The sequence below is a fragment of the Malaclemys terrapin genome, chromosome 2, assembly GCF_027887155.1.
Source record: "Malaclemys terrapin pileata isolate rMalTer1 chromosome 2, rMalTer1.hap1, whole genome shotgun sequence".
NCBI lineage: Eukaryota > Metazoa > Chordata > Testudines > Emydidae > Malaclemys > Malaclemys terrapin.
In genome coordinates, this window is record NC_071506.1 from 48,060,423 (window position 1) to 48,078,872 (window position 18,450).

The 18,450-nt window shown below is 39.4% G+C and overlaps 1 protein-coding gene across 3 annotated transcripts in view; it reads right to left on the minus strand.

The window, feature by feature from the left end:
- The window catches only part of WWP1 (WW domain containing E3 ubiquitin protein ligase 1), a 145,801-nt gene that overhangs the window by 72,469 nt on the left and 54,882 nt on the right, over nt 1–18,450 (minus strand). For all 3 annotated transcript variants that reach the window (XM_054017546.1, XM_054017547.1, XM_054017544.1), the window contains exons 7-8: nt 16,069–16,250; nt 4,981–5,320 (exon numbers count right to left, since the gene is read on the minus strand). In XM_054017546.1, coding sequence (XP_053873521.1) covers nt 4,981–5,320; nt 16,069–16,250 — 522 coding nt within the window. The remainder of the gene's footprint in view (nt 1–4,980; nt 5,321–16,068; nt 16,251–18,450) is intronic.

The following is an 18,450-nucleotide window of genomic DNA, read 5'->3' on the forward strand; positions in this document are numbered from 1 at the left end:
TCAGACAGAGACAAACACCTACAAGATCTTTATTAAACATTCTTAAAACTACAATACCCACCTGGGGAAGTGAGGAAACAGATTGACGGAGTGAGACGGGTACCCAGAAGTCACCTACTACAGGACAGGCCCAACAAGGAAAATAACAGAACACCACTGGCCATCACGTACCACCCCCAGCTAAAACCTCTCCAGCACATCATCAACGATTTACAACTTATCCTGGAAAACGATCCCTCACTCTCTCAGACTTTGGGAGGCAGGCTGGTCCTCGCTTACAGACAACCCCCCAACCTAAAGCAAATACTCACCAGCAACTACACACCACACCACAGAAACACTAACCCAGGAACCAATCCCTGTAATAAACCCCACTGCCTACTCTGTCCCCATATCTACTCCAGCAACACCATCGGAGGACCCAACCACATGAGCAACACCATCAGGGGCTCATTCACCTGCACATCTACTAACGTGATATATGCCATCATGTGCCAGCAATGCCCCTCTGCCATGTACATTGGCCAAACTGGACAGTCTCTATGTAAAAGAATAAATGGACACAAATCAGACATCAGGAATGGTAACATACAAAAACCAGTAGGAGAACAGTTCAATCTCCCTGGACATTCAATAACAGATTTAAAAGTGGCCATCCTTCAACAACAATTCATTTGCAAATTTAACACCATTAATTTGGGCTTGAATAGGGACTGCGAGTGGCTGGCTCACTACAAAAGCAATTTTCCCTCTCTTGGTATTGACACCTCCTCATCAATTATTGGGAGTGGACCACATCCACTCTGATTGAATTGGCCTTCTCCACACTGGTTCTCCACTTGCAAGGTAACTCCCTTCTCTTCATGTGTCAATATATTTATGCCTGCATCTGTAATTTTCACTCCAAGCATCTGAAGAGGTGGGGTTTTTTACCCACAAAAGCTTATGCCCAAATAAATCTGTTAGTCTTTATGATGCCACCAGACTCCTCAGTGTTTTTGTGGATACAGACTAACAGGGCTACCCCTCTGATACTTGTAGTTAATATAGAACCCAAGAAATAGGGTTTCAATAGTTCAAATTATTCTTTCCAATGTACTCTACATTGCATTTATTAATAATTTTATTTATGATGGTGCTTATTCAACTAGCTTTTAGGTCCATGTGGAGTTTCTCAGTGTTAACTACTCTTGACTGTCTGCATCGAAGAAGAACACCACACACAAAACCCATTCCACTCATGACCATGCCAATGATCCTACCAAATCTCTAAGGAGAGCCTGCACACATTTGGGTACCTGGTTGGGAAAGACTGTTTCTGAACAGCAGCTGAGGAAGAGAAAGCAAGCACCACTCATACCACATTCATTTTTATATTTATTGATTTGACTTTAGTCTCCACATTCCCTTTCCCACTTGCCATAACCCAAACTTTATTAAAGCAAAGTAACAATTTTACAACAACTTTGTATTTTCTTGCATTAAACTTTTCCTTCATCAGCAGGCACCTTTAGATGTTCTCAACAGACCTTCTTCTCCAGCAATGACCAGGAGCCAAGGAGAAAAGTGGCCCTATACGTAATCACATATGCATATTCTGGATTTGTGTACCTTTTCAGCAACAACATCAGGTTATGCAACTCCCCCACCTAGTTTGAAAATGCCGCTGGGACACCTACCACTTGGCCACATCCACAGTGCCCACATGCACACAAAAAGGTTATGTTCCGACACAGGTGCACCAAGGCTGTTGAATGCACTAAAGCCACCTTTTTGAAAATCCTTTATACCTTAAATTCCACTGATGCACTTGCTGTCACTCTAGATATGCGCTTATAATGCTTTGAAATTTTCAGGCTAAACAATTTCCCCCCAATACTAGACTATATTTGTTCCCAATTATCATCCTTGTTCATATCCTTTGATCTTATTATCAAGTTACCTTAGCCGAAAAATGTAGCAAAACTCATGCTAATTGCAAGATTTCGCACCATTATTTATGCAAAGTGTCTTTGTAGTTCTATTGAACCCCTACAAGATATGAAAAGCTGCACTTGGAAAATCATCACTTAAATTATGGTAAAGGCCAAATAAAATTATTACTGATTGTTTACATATCAGGACCCGAAGCACAGGTTCAATGCCTGTAAGTACTCAATTCTCTAAAGGTCAACTTCTTAGACTGCAAAGCCCAAGTATATAAGCTATGCATTCGGAATCACATGAAGCTGGGGAATTGCAAATGGTAAATAAAGATGAGGAGAGGGGAGTCATACAACACAATCTGGAGCACTTGGTAAAGCTGGACCTGTTCAAATAAAATACATTTTAATACAGCCTTTCATACATATTGAAACAAAGAATACTGTTCATATTTACAAAATTTGAGACTGCATCCTAGAAAGCAGTGACTCTGAAAAGGATTAAGGGGTCATAGTGGACAAACATCATGATGTTGTGGCAAAAAAGACTAATGTGACCTTGGATGTATAAACAGGGGCATAGCACAAGTAAGAATAGAGAGATGATTTTACTTCTGTATATGGCATTGGTGAGACTGATACTAGAACACTGCATCCAGTTCTGGTGAGCACATTTTAAAAATTATATTGAAAAAATGGAGAGGGTGATGTAAAGAGCCATAAAAGTGATTTGAGGGCTGGCTAAAATGCCTTAGAGTGAGAGACCTAAAGAGTAAAATCTGTTTAGGTTATCAAAAAAGAAACTGAGAGGTGACTTGATTACAGTATAGAAGTACATTCACAGGGAGAAAATACTAGGTACCAAAAGGCTCGTTAGCGGAGAAAGATATAACAAGAACCAATGACTGGAAGCTAAAGTCAGATAAATAAGGGACACATTTTAACAGTGAAGGTTGATTAACCACTGCAACTAACTACCAATGCAAGTGTTGGATTCTTCATCTCTTGAAGTCTTCAGATCAATACTAGATACTTTTCTGGAAGGTATTCTTAAGTCAACACACAAATTATTAGACTCAATACAGGGGTAACTGGGTGAAATTTAAGGGCCTGTAGTATAAAGAGATCAGATTAGATAATCTCATGGTCTCTTCTGGCCTTAAAATCTATTTATGGAATTTTCACCTCCAACCAGCAGTAACTAGCATTTAGGCCACTTCAAAACCAATACTAATGACTTTGTAGAGCAGTGGCTGCATTTATCCTGTCTCTTTCTCCCACCCCACACACAGAGTATTTTGGGGCCAGTGGATATAACCAGTGCATTGATCCACTGGGCACATCCCTACTGTTCCACCAGCTCTCACAACCCTTCTTCCTCCTACTGGTAGTGTGCAAAGCTTCAGTGGAGTTCGATCCCCTTAAACAGGGTCACCCCCAAAACTGTTGGGAGCATAAGCTTTCGTGGGTAAGAACCTCACTTCTTCAGATGCAAGAAGTGAGGTTCTTACCCACGAAAGCTTATGCTCCCAGTACTTCTGTTAATCTTAAAGGTGCCACAGGACCCTCTGTTGCTTTTTACAGATTCAGACCAACACAGCTACCCCTCTGATACTTGACCCCAAAACTGTGGCAGTAGTCATACTACTAGAGAAAGAGTATGAGAATGACTCTATAGCCTCGCGGTTAGGGTTCTCACTTAGGGTGTGGGAAATGCAAGTTCAAGTCCCTGCTCCAATGTCTATTTTTTTATTAAAAAATGGAACAACTCCAACAGGACAGACTGAAAAAGACCAATAACAGAACATCCCATCCCTTAGCACAGTAGCTAGGACACTCTCCTACAATGTGAGAGACTCAAGTTCAAATCCTCTCTCTAGCATTCCACGAGAGTACTCTAACCACTGGGCTAAAGGTTATAAAAGGGAGATCCCCCTCATACACCCTGGCATTTTGTGATCTAGCCCATTGATTTTCTGAAAATTGAAACTCAAACTTAGACTAACTCATTTCTCCACATTGAACAAAGAGTCCAAAGGACCAGCCTGTGGCCATGTTTTTTAGCCACAGCATGAGAAGTTTTATGTTAACATATATTAAGGAGCGTGGCGGAGGTTCAATTCAGGAGTACAGGCAGGATGTCTTTGAGCACCCAAATCCATGGGGTTTGATGTGCCACGTGTTTCATGTAAAAGTGAAAAAGCATCAGCTGGAGATGGGGCTTCCAATGGAGGCACCCCCGTCCCAGTGGAAGCATGGTGCAGAGAGAAGCAAGTAGACCCCCTATAGCTTATTAAAGCACCAAACACAGGAAGCAGGGGATAAGGAAGTAATGAAACTCGCTAAGTGTAAGGGGCAGAGTGCACTTGTAAGTACAAGTCTAAGTTCCACTGAAGCAGTAATCAATAGATCGGGCAACAACAGTAAATAAACATTGCCACTGAAGTAATATTTTCCACTCAAGGAGACAACATATTTCCACAAAAGTTAAAAATTCCAGTCAACCTATGTTTTAGTATGTCCTTAAAATGTGCTTCAGTTTCTGTTAACTTCAGTAAGCACCTCTCAATTCTAGTTTGTGAAGTCATGTGACAGCTAATAGGACAGCTTCAGTGTTAATCCAGTAGTTGCAAGCAACATGACTAACTTGGAATTGCATAATTTCTATCCTTTTTACACACATGTGCACCTCCTTTACAATTTTATTTGTATTCAGAACATTTTTGGGACACAACTCCAGACACCCCTGTTAATGTGGAATAAGTTTAAATATTTCAAATGAAGATTCTTTTTGCTCAGAATGTCTTGAGGCTCTTCTATATAGGTCATATCACTCTCAGCAAACGAGCAGCCTGTTATTAGTTTCTGGCACCAAAAGCTTCCACCCCAGTTAGGACTGCAATACCGCAAAACTATTTTAGATCAAATAACTATGTCTCAGCCAACTGGACTGTATTTGGCAATCCAGAGCTGTAATAAAATCTCTATGTCTATATATAAAGGTGTTCAGGCCACATAGGATTAGATCATATTATTAATTAAAACTAAGCCCACATACCCTGGTGGCAAAGGTTCTGTACTGGTACTACCAGGCTGCTGTCTCACAGGTTCCCCAGATGCACTTGAAGATTCCCTTGGTTTTGCTGCTTCTGCAGTGGTGCTGCTTCTGGTATTAGAGGATTCAGAGTCTGTGGTAGTTACAGCTTCAAGTCCAGCAGACATAATGGGGACTGTACAAGATGTGCTGTTTTCAGAGTAACTAATTGCTTCTGTTGTTGATGGAGGTTCTGTAATTGTGTTAGTGCAATCTGTAGACATGGGGGTTTCTACAGAACCCATAAAAGCCTCAGAGGCAGAATGATCAGCTTCCGGTGCAGATGACGATGACTCACCATTAACTGGGAAGTACAAAGTAAGAACATTTTATACAGCAGATAGCTTTCTGATAACAATTTATTTTTTAAATGATAAACATGAAGTAAATTGAAAGAAGAAATGCACTGAAAGAAGAAATGCATTTTAAGGTTATACCTTCTAAATTCTAACGAGCTATGTTCCATGTTGCAGAAGACTTACAAGTAGAATGGCACAGGAGGCAGCTTCTTCAATTAAGGCTGTGCTTCCCCTACCTCTATTACAGACCTTTAGCCAATCCCCAATCCATTGTGAGCATAAGATAATTTACTTAAATTCTAGTTTATATATGTAAATAAACAAAGGCTGGTTACTTGCAACCAGAGTTCAAGATGACTCTGTATAGTCACAATATGGGTAAAGCGCTGACCAGTGAAGCCTAATGGTAGAACATTCTCCAAGCAGTACCTGCTGGAGTGCATGTGTATCCTCTCCTCCTTCCCTAAGTGTCTTTAAATGTTCTGATGGCAAGGCTATATAAGGAAGCATTGTGCCCCTTACCACCTCAGTTCCTTCCAACTGCTGATCCAGAGAAACCAAAATAGGACCGAGGAAGAAGGGAGGGTGAGCAGGAAGTGTGAATGTTCAGAGTCATCTGAAAGAAATAACGGTTACCTATCTTTTGTAACTGTTGTTCAAGATGTGTTGCTCATGTCTATTCCAAGTAAGATGTGCGTGCACAGCTCACTTGGAATGGACATGAGGAAGCACTCAAACAACTCTGGTTACAAGTAACCTTCATTTCTTCGAGTGACCCTACATATTCCCACTTAGGAACAGTTTGGCAAGGAGTGCTGAAAAACTCAGGAGGAGGGACCAGACTTGAGCAGGGGGTTGGACTAGATGACATCCTGAGGTCTCTTCCAATCCTAATCTTCTATGATTCTCTGATTATTAAAAACAATTGAAGCACTACTCCACCAAATCTAGCATCCACTCTTGAAGCCAAAGCATAATGTTTAGTAAATATAAAGTGACTTCCAAGAAGCAGCCTTACAGATTTCCCCAATAGGAACATGTTTAAGACAAGCAAAAGATCCTGCGACAGCTCTCGTTGAATGAGAGGTCATAACTTTAGGCATAGTTACTGCTGCTAACTTGTGGCATTCAAGGAAACACTGTTTTACCCAACTGGAAATCTGTATCTTAGCAGATAAACTGTAACTCGCATGATTCATAGTAGAACAAACAAATAACCAGAAGACCTCCTAAAATCTTTAATTCTATTTAAACAACATGCTAATACCCTTCTAGCATCTGAAGTACATAAAGCAGATTCCCCTTTATTAAAACACGGCTTTGGGAAAAAACAATGGCAAATTAATTGTATGTTGTGAAACTCTGATAATATTATTGGTAAAAACCTGGATCAGGTCTAAAACCACCGTGCCTTTTGAAAAATAGTAAAAGGAGGGTTTGCCATCAAGGTGTGTAACTTGCTCACTCTTCAACCTAATGTGATAACAAAAATAAACACAGATTTAATAGATAAATAAAGAACACTCACAAGGAATCAAAGGACAGCATTGTAAGCCTAGCCTCCACAATTCCCTCTCTTTCAATTATGGACTAGTTCACAACTCTTAGTTTAAAAGATGCATATTTCCATATTTTTATCTGGCCAAATCATCAGAAGCACCTCCATATAGTGGCAGCACAAATATATTTTCAGTACAAGGTCTTGACATTTAGCTTTTCTACAGAACCAAGAGTTTTTACGAAGTGCCATCCTGTGGTAGGGTGACAACTTAGAAGACAGAGTACTTTTGTTTATCCATACTTAGACACTGGCCACTGAAGCCTCATTCACAAGAAGATCTGCTAGATTGCAGATTTAGGATTGCTTCTGAATATCACATTCAACAAAAAGTATCCTCTCTTCAGTTCAGGAGCAGGAAAGGATAGTCCCCCCCGATACAGTCCAGCTTTTACCTCAAAGGGACTTGTCATTTCAAAACGTGTTTGGATCACTGTTTTAGTTGATCTTACTATAGTTATTAAATTCTCAGACACAACATATTTCCTCAGCACTGGTATAAGCATCCTTCTGGCCACTTTATTAGATGCCTTTTCTAGATCTACAAAAGCTCAGAAACTATCCTGTTAATACTCTAGCCCCTTCTCTATCTCTTGCCGAATTACAAACATGGCATCTAAGGTTCCTCGTCCCTTCCTAAAGCTGAACAGTTCTTGTTTGAGGAAGGGTTCCATCATTCTTCTAATCCTAGTGTCCGGGATACAATCCAGTATCTTCATCCCCTGCAACAACAGTTTTATCCTTCAATAGTTTCCACATTCATACAATTTCCCTGCTTCATGGATCCTCAGAAGGAAAGGACACAGAAGCAGCACTCATATCCTAATCATGTGACAAATTGGATTTAAATTTAGTATCCATCTGACCGTGTTCAAAAGTTGTAATCAAATGAGGCATTAGATCCTCGTCCTCTTCCTCAGACAAAGTATCAGGCACCACTCTCTGAACTGCAGACAGATCCAGTGGAACTGGATCCAAAGATTCCTCAACAGCCAGATCCTTGCCAATCAGAATGTCCCTACTCCATCCATAAGGTGGATGACTTAAGAACTCTCACTGCAGAGCCCAATAAAGCCGCAGAGCCCAGGACTACCAGTCCCTCTAGTGGTTGGGATCCAGGAACATACCAATAGGACAGGGCTGGGCAAAACTACGGTCCGCAGGCCACGTCCATCCCATCAGAGTTTTTAATCCCGCCCTTGAACTCCAAAACTCCCACGTGGGAGTTAGGTCAGCGGCTTGCCCTGCTCCAGCGCTCCCGCCTGGGAGCAGGGGGGGTGGCTTGCCCTGCTCCGGCACTCCTGCTGGGGAGTGGGGTGGGCAGCTTGCAAACCACTCCCCAGCAGGAGTGCCAGGCAGACGGGGGAAGTGGGGCAAGCCCGCAACCCCGCTACAAGGCTGGAACGCTGGCGGAGTTGGGCAAGTGATGGGGTGGGCCTGGATGATAATTGCATGGGCCACGGCCTGCCCAGGCCCACCCGTGGCTATGCCCCTGGCGCAGCGTGTCTTTTCTGATTTAAAAAAACAGTTGCCGTGGCACCTCTTTTGAAAATGAGGCTATGCATCAAATGCATGCAATCTTGTAAAACAGCAGTTTGAAATAAGGGTAGCAGTTAGGATTTTCTTTTCCCTTTCAAAAATGAGTGCTGAAAAAAAAAAAAAAAAAAAAAAAGTGGACAGTGAGTGTCGGGTTTTCAACAAAGAATGGAATGCAAAATAATTTTTTCACAAACCTGAACTCGAAGGCTGTATGCCTGACTTATCAGGAAAGCATTGCAGTGTTTGAGGAGTAAAATTTGAATCGCCATTTTTCAACGAAACATCCTATTTATGGCAGTAATTTAACAACTGAGGAAAGGGCAAGAAATGCGGAGAAAGTCACCACAAACTTAAAAGCTCAACAAAATATTTATATACAACAATCTACAGTTCAGGAAGCCATTACAAAGGCAAGTTATGTTCTGGCGTTTAAAATTGCTAAACAAAATAAGCCTTTTGCTGAAGGGGAGTTTTTGAAAGAATGCATGGTTGATGTAGCTGGCATGCTGTGCCCAGAATACCAAAACAAATTTGAGAACTTTAGTTTGCCATGAAGAACTGTTACTCACCAAGTAGAAGTGATTGATGAACATTTGACTTCGGCGTTGAACAAAAAAGCACAGGGCTTTACGTTGTTTTCATTAGCTCTCGATGATAGCACTAACATTAAGGACACAGCACAGTTATTAATTTTTGTCAGAGGAACTGATGACAAATTTGAAACCACAGAGGAATTTTTATCAATGGAATCAATGAAATGCACAACTAAGGGATCGGATTTATACGAGACGGTGTCTGGCCGCCTTGAACAGCTGAAGCTCCCCTGGAGTAAACTGGCAAACGTAACCAAAGATTGATTGCCAAATTTAACTGTGAAAAACGTAGGACTTTTAAAAAGAATTCAGGACAAAGTAAAAAGACAACCCTGATAAAGAGTGATTTTTCTGCATTGTGTTATACATCAGGAGGCCTTCTGCAAAAATGTCCTGGACATTGATCCTGTTGTTCGCACAGTAGTGAAAGTAGTGAACTACATAAGAGAGAGGAGCTTAATCACTGGCAATTCATTTCTCTTTTTGAAGACACGGATGCTGAACACCAGGACTTACTTTATCATACAAATGTCTGCTGGCTCAGCTTAGGAAAGGTACTGCAATGAGTATGGGAGCTCAGAGATGAAATTTGCACTTTTCTGGAGATGCAGGAGAAAGAAAATGATTTCCCTGAATTAAATAGTTCAAACTCGGTGTGCGACCTCGCTTTTAGTGTGGATATGTTGGCACATTTAAATGAACTTAATGTGAAGCTGCAAGGAAAGAATGTGTTTGTACATGAATTGAATTCTAGAGTGACAGCTTTCAAAGTCAAGTTAGTTTTGTTTTCAAAACAAATTAAGGACAAAATGTTCCTTCACTTTCCAACAATGAAATACTTGAAATTGTCGCCAGAGCAGACAGAAAAGTACAGCAACATTTTGAGCGAGAATTTGCATGGAGAATTTTCTCATCAATTCTCTGACTTTGAGAAGATAGAGAAGACACTAATCAATTACATTGATCTCCAGTGAGATTCCATCTTGAAGAAAAAGTACAAACTGGATGAGTTTTATGTCTCCTTGAGTGAAACAAAGTTCCCAAATATCCGCAAGTGGCACAGAAAATCCTTGTTTTGTTCGGCTCCACCTATGTGTGCAAACAAACATTTTCCGTACTGAATTATAACAAATCTCACTACAGATACCAGTTAACTGACCAGCATCTCAGCTCGGTACTGTGGATTTTCACAACGAGAATGACATCAGACTTTGATGCCATTGTAAAGAAGGGTGAGCAGCTGTATTGTTCACATTAATCAAAGAGAGCATGGAAAGGGGGTAAGTTTGGTTTAATTATTGTAATACGTTGTTATGATGGTATATTTATAATAGTAAGTAAGGTTTTATTTTTTTTTCCCCACTAAAAGGTATCTTTAATAAAGTTTATTTGAATAAGTCTTCTTCAGAGTTAAATTGTTTAACCACAACATTGCTTAATTATGGTTTACTTTGAAGCTAAAATAGTTTGACTACATTTTGGTTATTGACACCATCAAATGGAGAAACACTGATGATTCAACAAAGCTAATTACAGATTGTAAAGAAGTCAGCAATAAACATGAAAACTACCAGACTTTTACGTAGTGCAATAGTGTTGATTTTGAAACAAACTTATGTTGTCCCTGATTGAACATGAATTGTTAATTTCATGAGCATTCTTGGCCCGCCATACAATTTCCAAACCCAGATGTTGTCCTCAGGCCAAAAAGTTTGCCCACCTCTGCTACAGGATGAGGAAGCACAAACAGTCCAAAAGACTTCAGTAGCATAAATCTGGACAATTCAGGTCTTTCAACTCCCCCTCTAACCTCGTCTAACTGTGGATCCAACCTTGGATCTGCTATGGATCTCACAAGAGGATGCAGAGACCAACGATAAGAAGGATTTGCCTAGAGGTCCTGTTGGAGTCTTAGGAGGAGGGGGCAAAGATGGATCTGGAAAAAGACTCAATATCTTCTATTCTACTCATCTTTCTAAGTGAAGGGGATTTAAAACTCTGAACAGATGAAATCTTTCTCTTCTTCTCCCCCAATGATCTCTCACTCAGGTCTGATGATCAGATCTTGAACGGTGAACATCTGCCATGACAGTAATGGTCTTCAGATTAGACATCAGCACTGGAACAGGAATGGGCAATAGTGGAAGTCTTACAGGCTTAGGCATCACTGGATCCAGAGAGAGGTTCAATTCCATAATTCTTGAACATGAATGCCTGTTAGAGCGCACATATACCTCATCCTACTCCTCTCCTCAGTGTCTTCAAACATTCTGAGCGAAAGGCTGTATAATGGCACGTTGCATCCCCTACTGCCTCAGTTCTTCCAAAACCTGCACCAGATCGAAGTGAACTGTTCTGGGGGTGCAGGTATAGGATTTTTTTTCCTGCCTTAGATAATTGTTGATCCTGTTGTTCGCACAGTAGTGAAAGTAGTGAACTACATTGCTTGAAGAAGGTTCTGTTAGACTGCACTGGTTGCTTTATTGCCCACAAGTGGGAATATGCAGAGCCATTTGAAGTAGTAGTAACTTTTCAGTTTCCTGGCAGCTTGTTTAGTGGGATAGTAAGATGTGTTCGGTAAGCTAGCAGAGGGTGGGCACCTTGCTTCAAGTCCCCAAAGGAAAATACACACAATTTGCTCTTGAAACTTCCAAGTGGAATTGGTTTTAAAAGAGAATCTTTATCACTATGAGACTGTAAGAGAATTTTAAAGGAAGAATAAAAGAAGGCGGAGTATGAAAGATATCAATTGATAACAGCCTTTAAAGTCCACTTGGATAACTTTCTGGGCTCATTCTGCTTGCTTTGTGGCCAAAAAATATTTACAATTTTTTTTTAAACTACCAACTCGGCAATTAAACAAAAATCCACCTCTTTGAAGGATTTAATAATGAAAACAACAACTACATTTGAAGTTAAAGTTAACAAGCCTTTTAAAATTATATTAATTTAAATATATATTTACCTGACAAACACAGGCTACATAGAACAAGAAATGTATTTTTTACAGTTGCTGTTAGAAGTATACATATTTTTGCCTGTATAGAAACTACATCGAAATGTCCTATCAGGTAAACAAGCAGAAGCTAATATAAGGGTTACAGATATCACTTTTTCTTCTATCAATTAGTTAGCCCAGCAGAGCACATTAAACACAAAATATATAAACAAAGACTTACTACTGCAATAAGATCTTCCTGACCGCCACCTTACTGAATCTGCATTTCTGGTAACAGAACCTCCTGCCAATTACTAAAGGAAAGCATTGCCAAAAGGAAAAAGGTAATGTGGTTTGGTGGAAGCAAATAGCACCAACAGTTCTTGTAAAGCTTTTAAGTAGAAAAACTATTTCAAAACTGCCCTTGCCGCAAGTGAGAAAACAGGAAAGGAAACTGTGAAGAGAAAACCTAATTATGGCAGGCCTAAAAATTACCTGTGAATACTTCCAGTTCAAATAAGAAGTTCATTAAATATTTGTCTGAGGAAAAAACTACAAAAATAATTGCTGATTTCTTATAGTGGTTTCAAAGTAAAATATTAAGAGCTGCACCTATGCCCAACTTAAATAAAATTAACCTTGCCTGCCTCCACCCAAAATCAACAACCTTAAAATGTTGGGTTTATACAGTTTAGTGTCATAAAATAAAAATAGTAATTTATATCCTTGAGACTAATGTAATTTTTTGTCTGTTCAGTTACACATAAATGTGACATTGTATTCTGCTACAATATGTCATATCTGGATAAGTCATTTTTAACCAGAAAATTTAAAATCTTATCAAGTTCATGTACAAGGCAATGCTGCTTTAGCTGAGCCAAAGGATCTCAATAGAAATTATAGGTATTGACTTCATAAATCAATACAGACTTTTTCTTTGGCATATTTTTTATTCATCTTGGTAGCTTTGTTACAGAGACTGAAACTTACTATTCACAAGAGTAATCCAGTGATCTAATAATTATGCATCACATACATAATAAAATGCAACATCAAAATATTGTATTATTTCTGGATTATTGCCATGTTAAAGCAATCTATCACATCAACTGGAATTTTGATTTAAGATCTTCAATTTGTAAACTCTCTAGAGCAGAAAGTATATTTTTATGTATTTGTACAGTGACTAGCGCAAAAGGATAGTCTATGAAGACTCAATTCAGAAAATTCCAAGTTTAATGGACACTATTAGGTTAAAATTCATATACATTTTAAAATATTCCTTCATCTGTGCTACTAAAACCTTAGATTATTAAAAGAAAGAATTTACTTTACTTTTCACCATTTGTGCTGTTTGTTACTTTTCTACACTATATGTAAGCTTAGACAATAAAAACAGACCAGACAATTTTACTTTTGCTTACAGTCACTTTCTAGTCATTTTCACGCTATGGTTCTCTACCATAATTCTGCAACATCTGGATCACAAACACTGCATGGGAATGGTATGCTTTTGAATTCAAATCTATAACCTTACTCACATGCACAAATGCAGGACTGGGTTTTAAGCTGGGGTCTAAAATAAGGTGACAGCACCCCTTTAAGAAACCAACATTCACTTTAATTCTGTACATCTGTTCTTAAATTACCAGTCAGAATCTGTCCTCTACTTCTTATATCTAACTTATGCCAGTCCATCTTCCCAAGAAGGCTAGAAATACAGGCCAGCAAAGTGGGAAGTTTTTCATTATGTAACAAAGAACTTATCAGCAGTGCACATGCACAAGGGAACACAGTTAAGGTTAATGTGTAGAGGGACTCATTGCTGGCCCATATGTAAAGCATGGGTAGAGAAATGAGGGGCAGAGGTTGCTTTTGGAACACCTTTACGCTAGTTCACTGTGCCACCATTTATAGCATGCAGGGCGTCACAGGCACTGCAGAATAACTACACTCCCCTCTTTGAGCAAGAGTGAGAAGGGGGCTTCAACCCTCTCGATGCACCTGGCAGCATACCTACACTGCAGTGTTGGGGTTTGTATCCTGCAAAGGTATAGACGAGGCACAGCATACTTTTTCCTTAGCGCAATGGGAAAACTGGGAAGGGGACTGTGATTGGGGAAGTCAATCTCCCTTTTAGGCTTCTCCAAAGGCAGCACAATGAGCTGCCCCTAACACAGGGCTTGTAATAATGCCACAATTGAGCCAGAAAGAATCAGGAAAGGAACTGATGTCAGATGAGATATAATTATTTATGTACCCTAATATCAAGCATTTGTATCTGCAAAGACACAAGCATGTAGCTGCAATGATCACAAATATCCTAATGGTTATGAGCTCACAGCTGCTGTGGTGCATGCTGCACAAGAGAATTAGATCTGCAGAATTCAGATAGCATATTTATCTTTCAAAACATCAGACAATTTCACCAATTCCCTTCACACTTGCCAATTTTTTAAAAAAATGTACCTTTTTGTTAAAACTAGCCCAACTAATCAACTAAAGAGGAATTTTGAGCCCCACAAAAATAGTTGAATGGGATGGGAAAAGGGAGTTAGAAGTAGTAAAATAATTGGGGCAGATGCTCAGCTGGTGTCAGTTATCATAGCTCCACAAAAGAACTATGAAAGTTTACATCAGCTGAGAATCTGCCTCAATGGGTTTAAAAATGACAATTTTGACAGAATCTCTATGGAATTATTATCCAACACTGTCTAAGATTGACAAAATGTTACCTTTTATATTGTAATAACACTTGTAATTAATTTTATACCACAAGCAGTAGGGACCTCAGTTTTGTGTCACTCAGGAAAAGTCACATCCAGCAAAACTGCATCTTCTATCACTATGCTAGAATATGACTCAGTACAGACTTGAGACATTTCCACCAACCCACTTCCTGTATCAACTTAGCACTCTTTGGAGGCTCCTTATCTCATTTAGCAATAATAGCACAAGAAAGCACATGAAATTATACAGTATCTATGACTTTTGGACCTCAGCTTAAAGGTACAGAGTCAACTTGGATTTTCTTTAATTATTTTTTTAAGATCTGTTTTCTAATAGAGTACCCTTTAAGTAGTGTACCCCTTAAATACCAAGTCCTGAAGGATTTTTTTTTTTTAGTAACTTTAAAAAACTGAGGGTTTTTCTGTTCCCCTGTTATGGATAGAAAGGTCTTTTGGGAATGCCAGATAATAACACCCCTGCTTTTAGTCTGTTCATCTTCACTTGTTCCTGTTACTCAAACACTCTTTCACAGAACCTGAGGAAGGGCATGCACCATTGGCAAAATGACAACACTGATTATATGTAAAATTCATTCAAATGCACAAAGTAATAAAATGAAAAAAAAAAAATCTCTAATATCTTTCTACTATATTACTCTTAGAGGTTACTTGCAACAATAGTCAGTACAAAATTTCCAGATGGAAATCAAATTTAAAATTCTCAACGTCCCTTTAGAAATAATTGGTACTTAAGTGATCCTGGGCTGAGAATTCTAAAATATATTTCATCCCAAAGCAGATTTGTTACTTGATTTGCATACCACTGCAAAACAGGTTTATATAAATGGCAACAGAAATGCTGAACTACAGTGACACAAGCGGGTCCTGCTACTAGAGAAATTTAAAGTCCTCATAAATTTGTTACATTGTTTCTGTCTTTGCCTTTGCAGATTTTTGTTGGAAAGTACTTCTTGTTGGGAAACGTACTTCCATTTCTTTGCAGTCAGGAAATCCACTTACTGTCTCTCACCTTCACTAGAAAAACATTTTTGAAATGAGCCAATAAAGGAAGTCAGACTCTTTCCTCTAGACAATCAGTGCTATGATTCAATGGTCTGGTTCAGACATAGAGGCCTTCCTTGGTGACAAGATGTCTCTTAAGGAAAACAAAATAGGTAAAATATTGTGCTCCAAATTGATGTGTTCTGAAATAACTCAAGAAAGTGGAGAAATTCTAAGATTTATATTTATCATGGAGAAGTGAAAATAGGATTACAGGTTTTATCTCAGATATATGTAGCAAAAGGCAGATAAACAATCAAAAGTTGGACTACATGATTTTAACTAAATAGAAAAGCCTTACTGAACAGTGTTTTATAACATGCTCATTTCTTACCAGTGTTGTTGGCAGGCTGGGTTGAAAGTGGTTTTGGTACTGGTGTAATTTTGGGACTGACTGCAACATGAGAAGGAGATGAAGTGCTGTCTCCATTAACAGCATGTATACAGTATGCATTCTGTATTACAGAGTTTAAAGGAGTTTGATTGTCTATTCCATTAGACATGTCACAGGTAGATCTTGGCAAAATAAAGAGGATTTTGATTAATACAAACAGTATGTTAAACATAACTATAGAAAACAAAGGCCTACACTGAAACATGCTGAAAGATCTGATACAAAATACACCAAAGTAAACTGAGTGGCAAAGTTTTAATATTATTCCGTTGGTGGGTGTAGATAATAGTTCATATACGTAAAACTAAACCAATTATGGGGGTAAGGGAGCTTATTTTTGTAATTTTAACTCAGATACTTATCAACTGGATTTTTAAATTCCATTTATTTTCCCCCCAGTATGGCATTACAACTGAGTTGAGCTGGCAAGTTTGGCTACTAGAGTTCCCAAAAATGGCCCAGCTACTTCTCTGGAGAGAACCCCATCCCATCAGATGAGCTTCTTTCCTCCTTTAGGCATGCTGACAGCTGGTTTTGTCAGTCACATCTCTAGAAATTACTTCAGAGTAGTTACCGTCTAACAAATGAGGTAGCAAAGATTTCTCTTAGTAAGAGGGAAATAAATACTTAAGGCCCCCTACAGGAAAACACCATATTTTGAGATGCTGTTCCACTCTTCCCGACCCCTAAATATTGTTTTAGCCTTTTCTGGGGACAAATGGCAGTCACAGAGGTCACCTTCATGCGTGCTGCATTGAAGCAGAAATCAAGCAGATGAGGGAGCCCTTGAGAACAGAAAAATGCTGGAAGAGGTGGTTGATCATCCTGCCTACTAGAGTTAGGAAGGAAGACCCAATGTGCCTGTGCTATCACAGACCAAGTCACAGAAAAGTAGGCTTAGTGGAGAATAATTAAAACAAACATTTCTTTGTTATAAAACAGCAACATCAATTCACTTAAGTTACTGATAAATCAAACAACAAGACTCAGCTTTTGTTTTCGGTTATTTTTTATTCTAACCTAGAAATCTTCTTTGATTTTTCTGACATCTACAGAATACATCTAAACCAGAGGTCAAAAGAATTGGTTTGTTTTCAAATCAGTGGAGCTAAGGTGTATTTATTTTTCAGTAAAGAGCTTTGTAATCAGAATATTATTTTTAAAATTATGTTAGAAATTTTTTTTGAAGTGTCCTATTCGTGTTATTATCAATTTTCAGTTTTAATGTAAGGTAAGTTAACACATCAACAGGGTAGGGCCAAGTACAAAAACAGCATTAGGGGCAACACAAATTGTCTGAAGACAAGGGAATACTGCTGCTTCAAAGATCAAACATCCAAAGAGATCAGGACGGAGGACTGTGAAGGTATAGCTGATCCATCTTCAAAAAATCTGGGGCAATATCTTGTGGAAAGGAAGGAGGAGGAAGAAAATTATAGTCCCCAAGATGCTAGAGAAAGCTGGGGAATAACACTTTTGAGTCCTCACCCCAGTAATATTTAGTGGCCAAGGGGATCCAGAGACAAACCTCCACATATAAAGGGGACAGTAGTGGGATGGGCAGGGAAGAACAACTTGTGTCCATCCCCCAGATCTGTAGCAGCTGAGAGGGAGCAAAACCACACACATGGAAGGAAAGTAGCAAGGTAAGGAAATCACTGCAAGGTTGCTGGGTGGTCCAGTAACAATAAAGCTAGTTTTAGTAATGAACTCCTTGCTCCCCTTCTACTGCTGTTTGAGGACCAAGTGTGGCCTGTTTCTATTATTCTCCTGGAGCCCTTTGTTCTTAGATGAAGCTTGTGGGTCTCTCTACATCAAACTCAAGGCTCTCTTCCCCATTTCAGGTTTAGGTGGGCAAGTTCTTTGCTTTGAAGGCTTTTTTCAATAACTATTTAAGTCAATGGGAGTCCTTCCATTGACTTCAATGGGCACCAGATCAGGCCTTGAAAGAGCTAGTTGGGAGGGGGGAGGGAGAAGACCGGATGGGGGACACAGGACCTTTTCTTCCCTCCTCTCTTGCAATAGCATTTTAAAGGAGGAAGGTAGTAGAAAGGCACTACGCCTGGCTCTTACACAGCAGCAGGAGGTAGCAAGGAGCTCAGCACTCAATACCAGATTCACAGTTCCTGATCCACTGAGCTCCAGTGCAGCACTTCACAGATTTCAAAGCCAGGTGGACTCTATGTTTGGTCAGATGGACTTATATGTTTTGGCAGAAGACTAAACTAAACCATCAAGAGGTTGACCACTTACCTGGAGAACAAGGCACAAGCTACCCTATTACCAGCAGAAGAACAGAGATGTAAGCTGAACAGCTACATT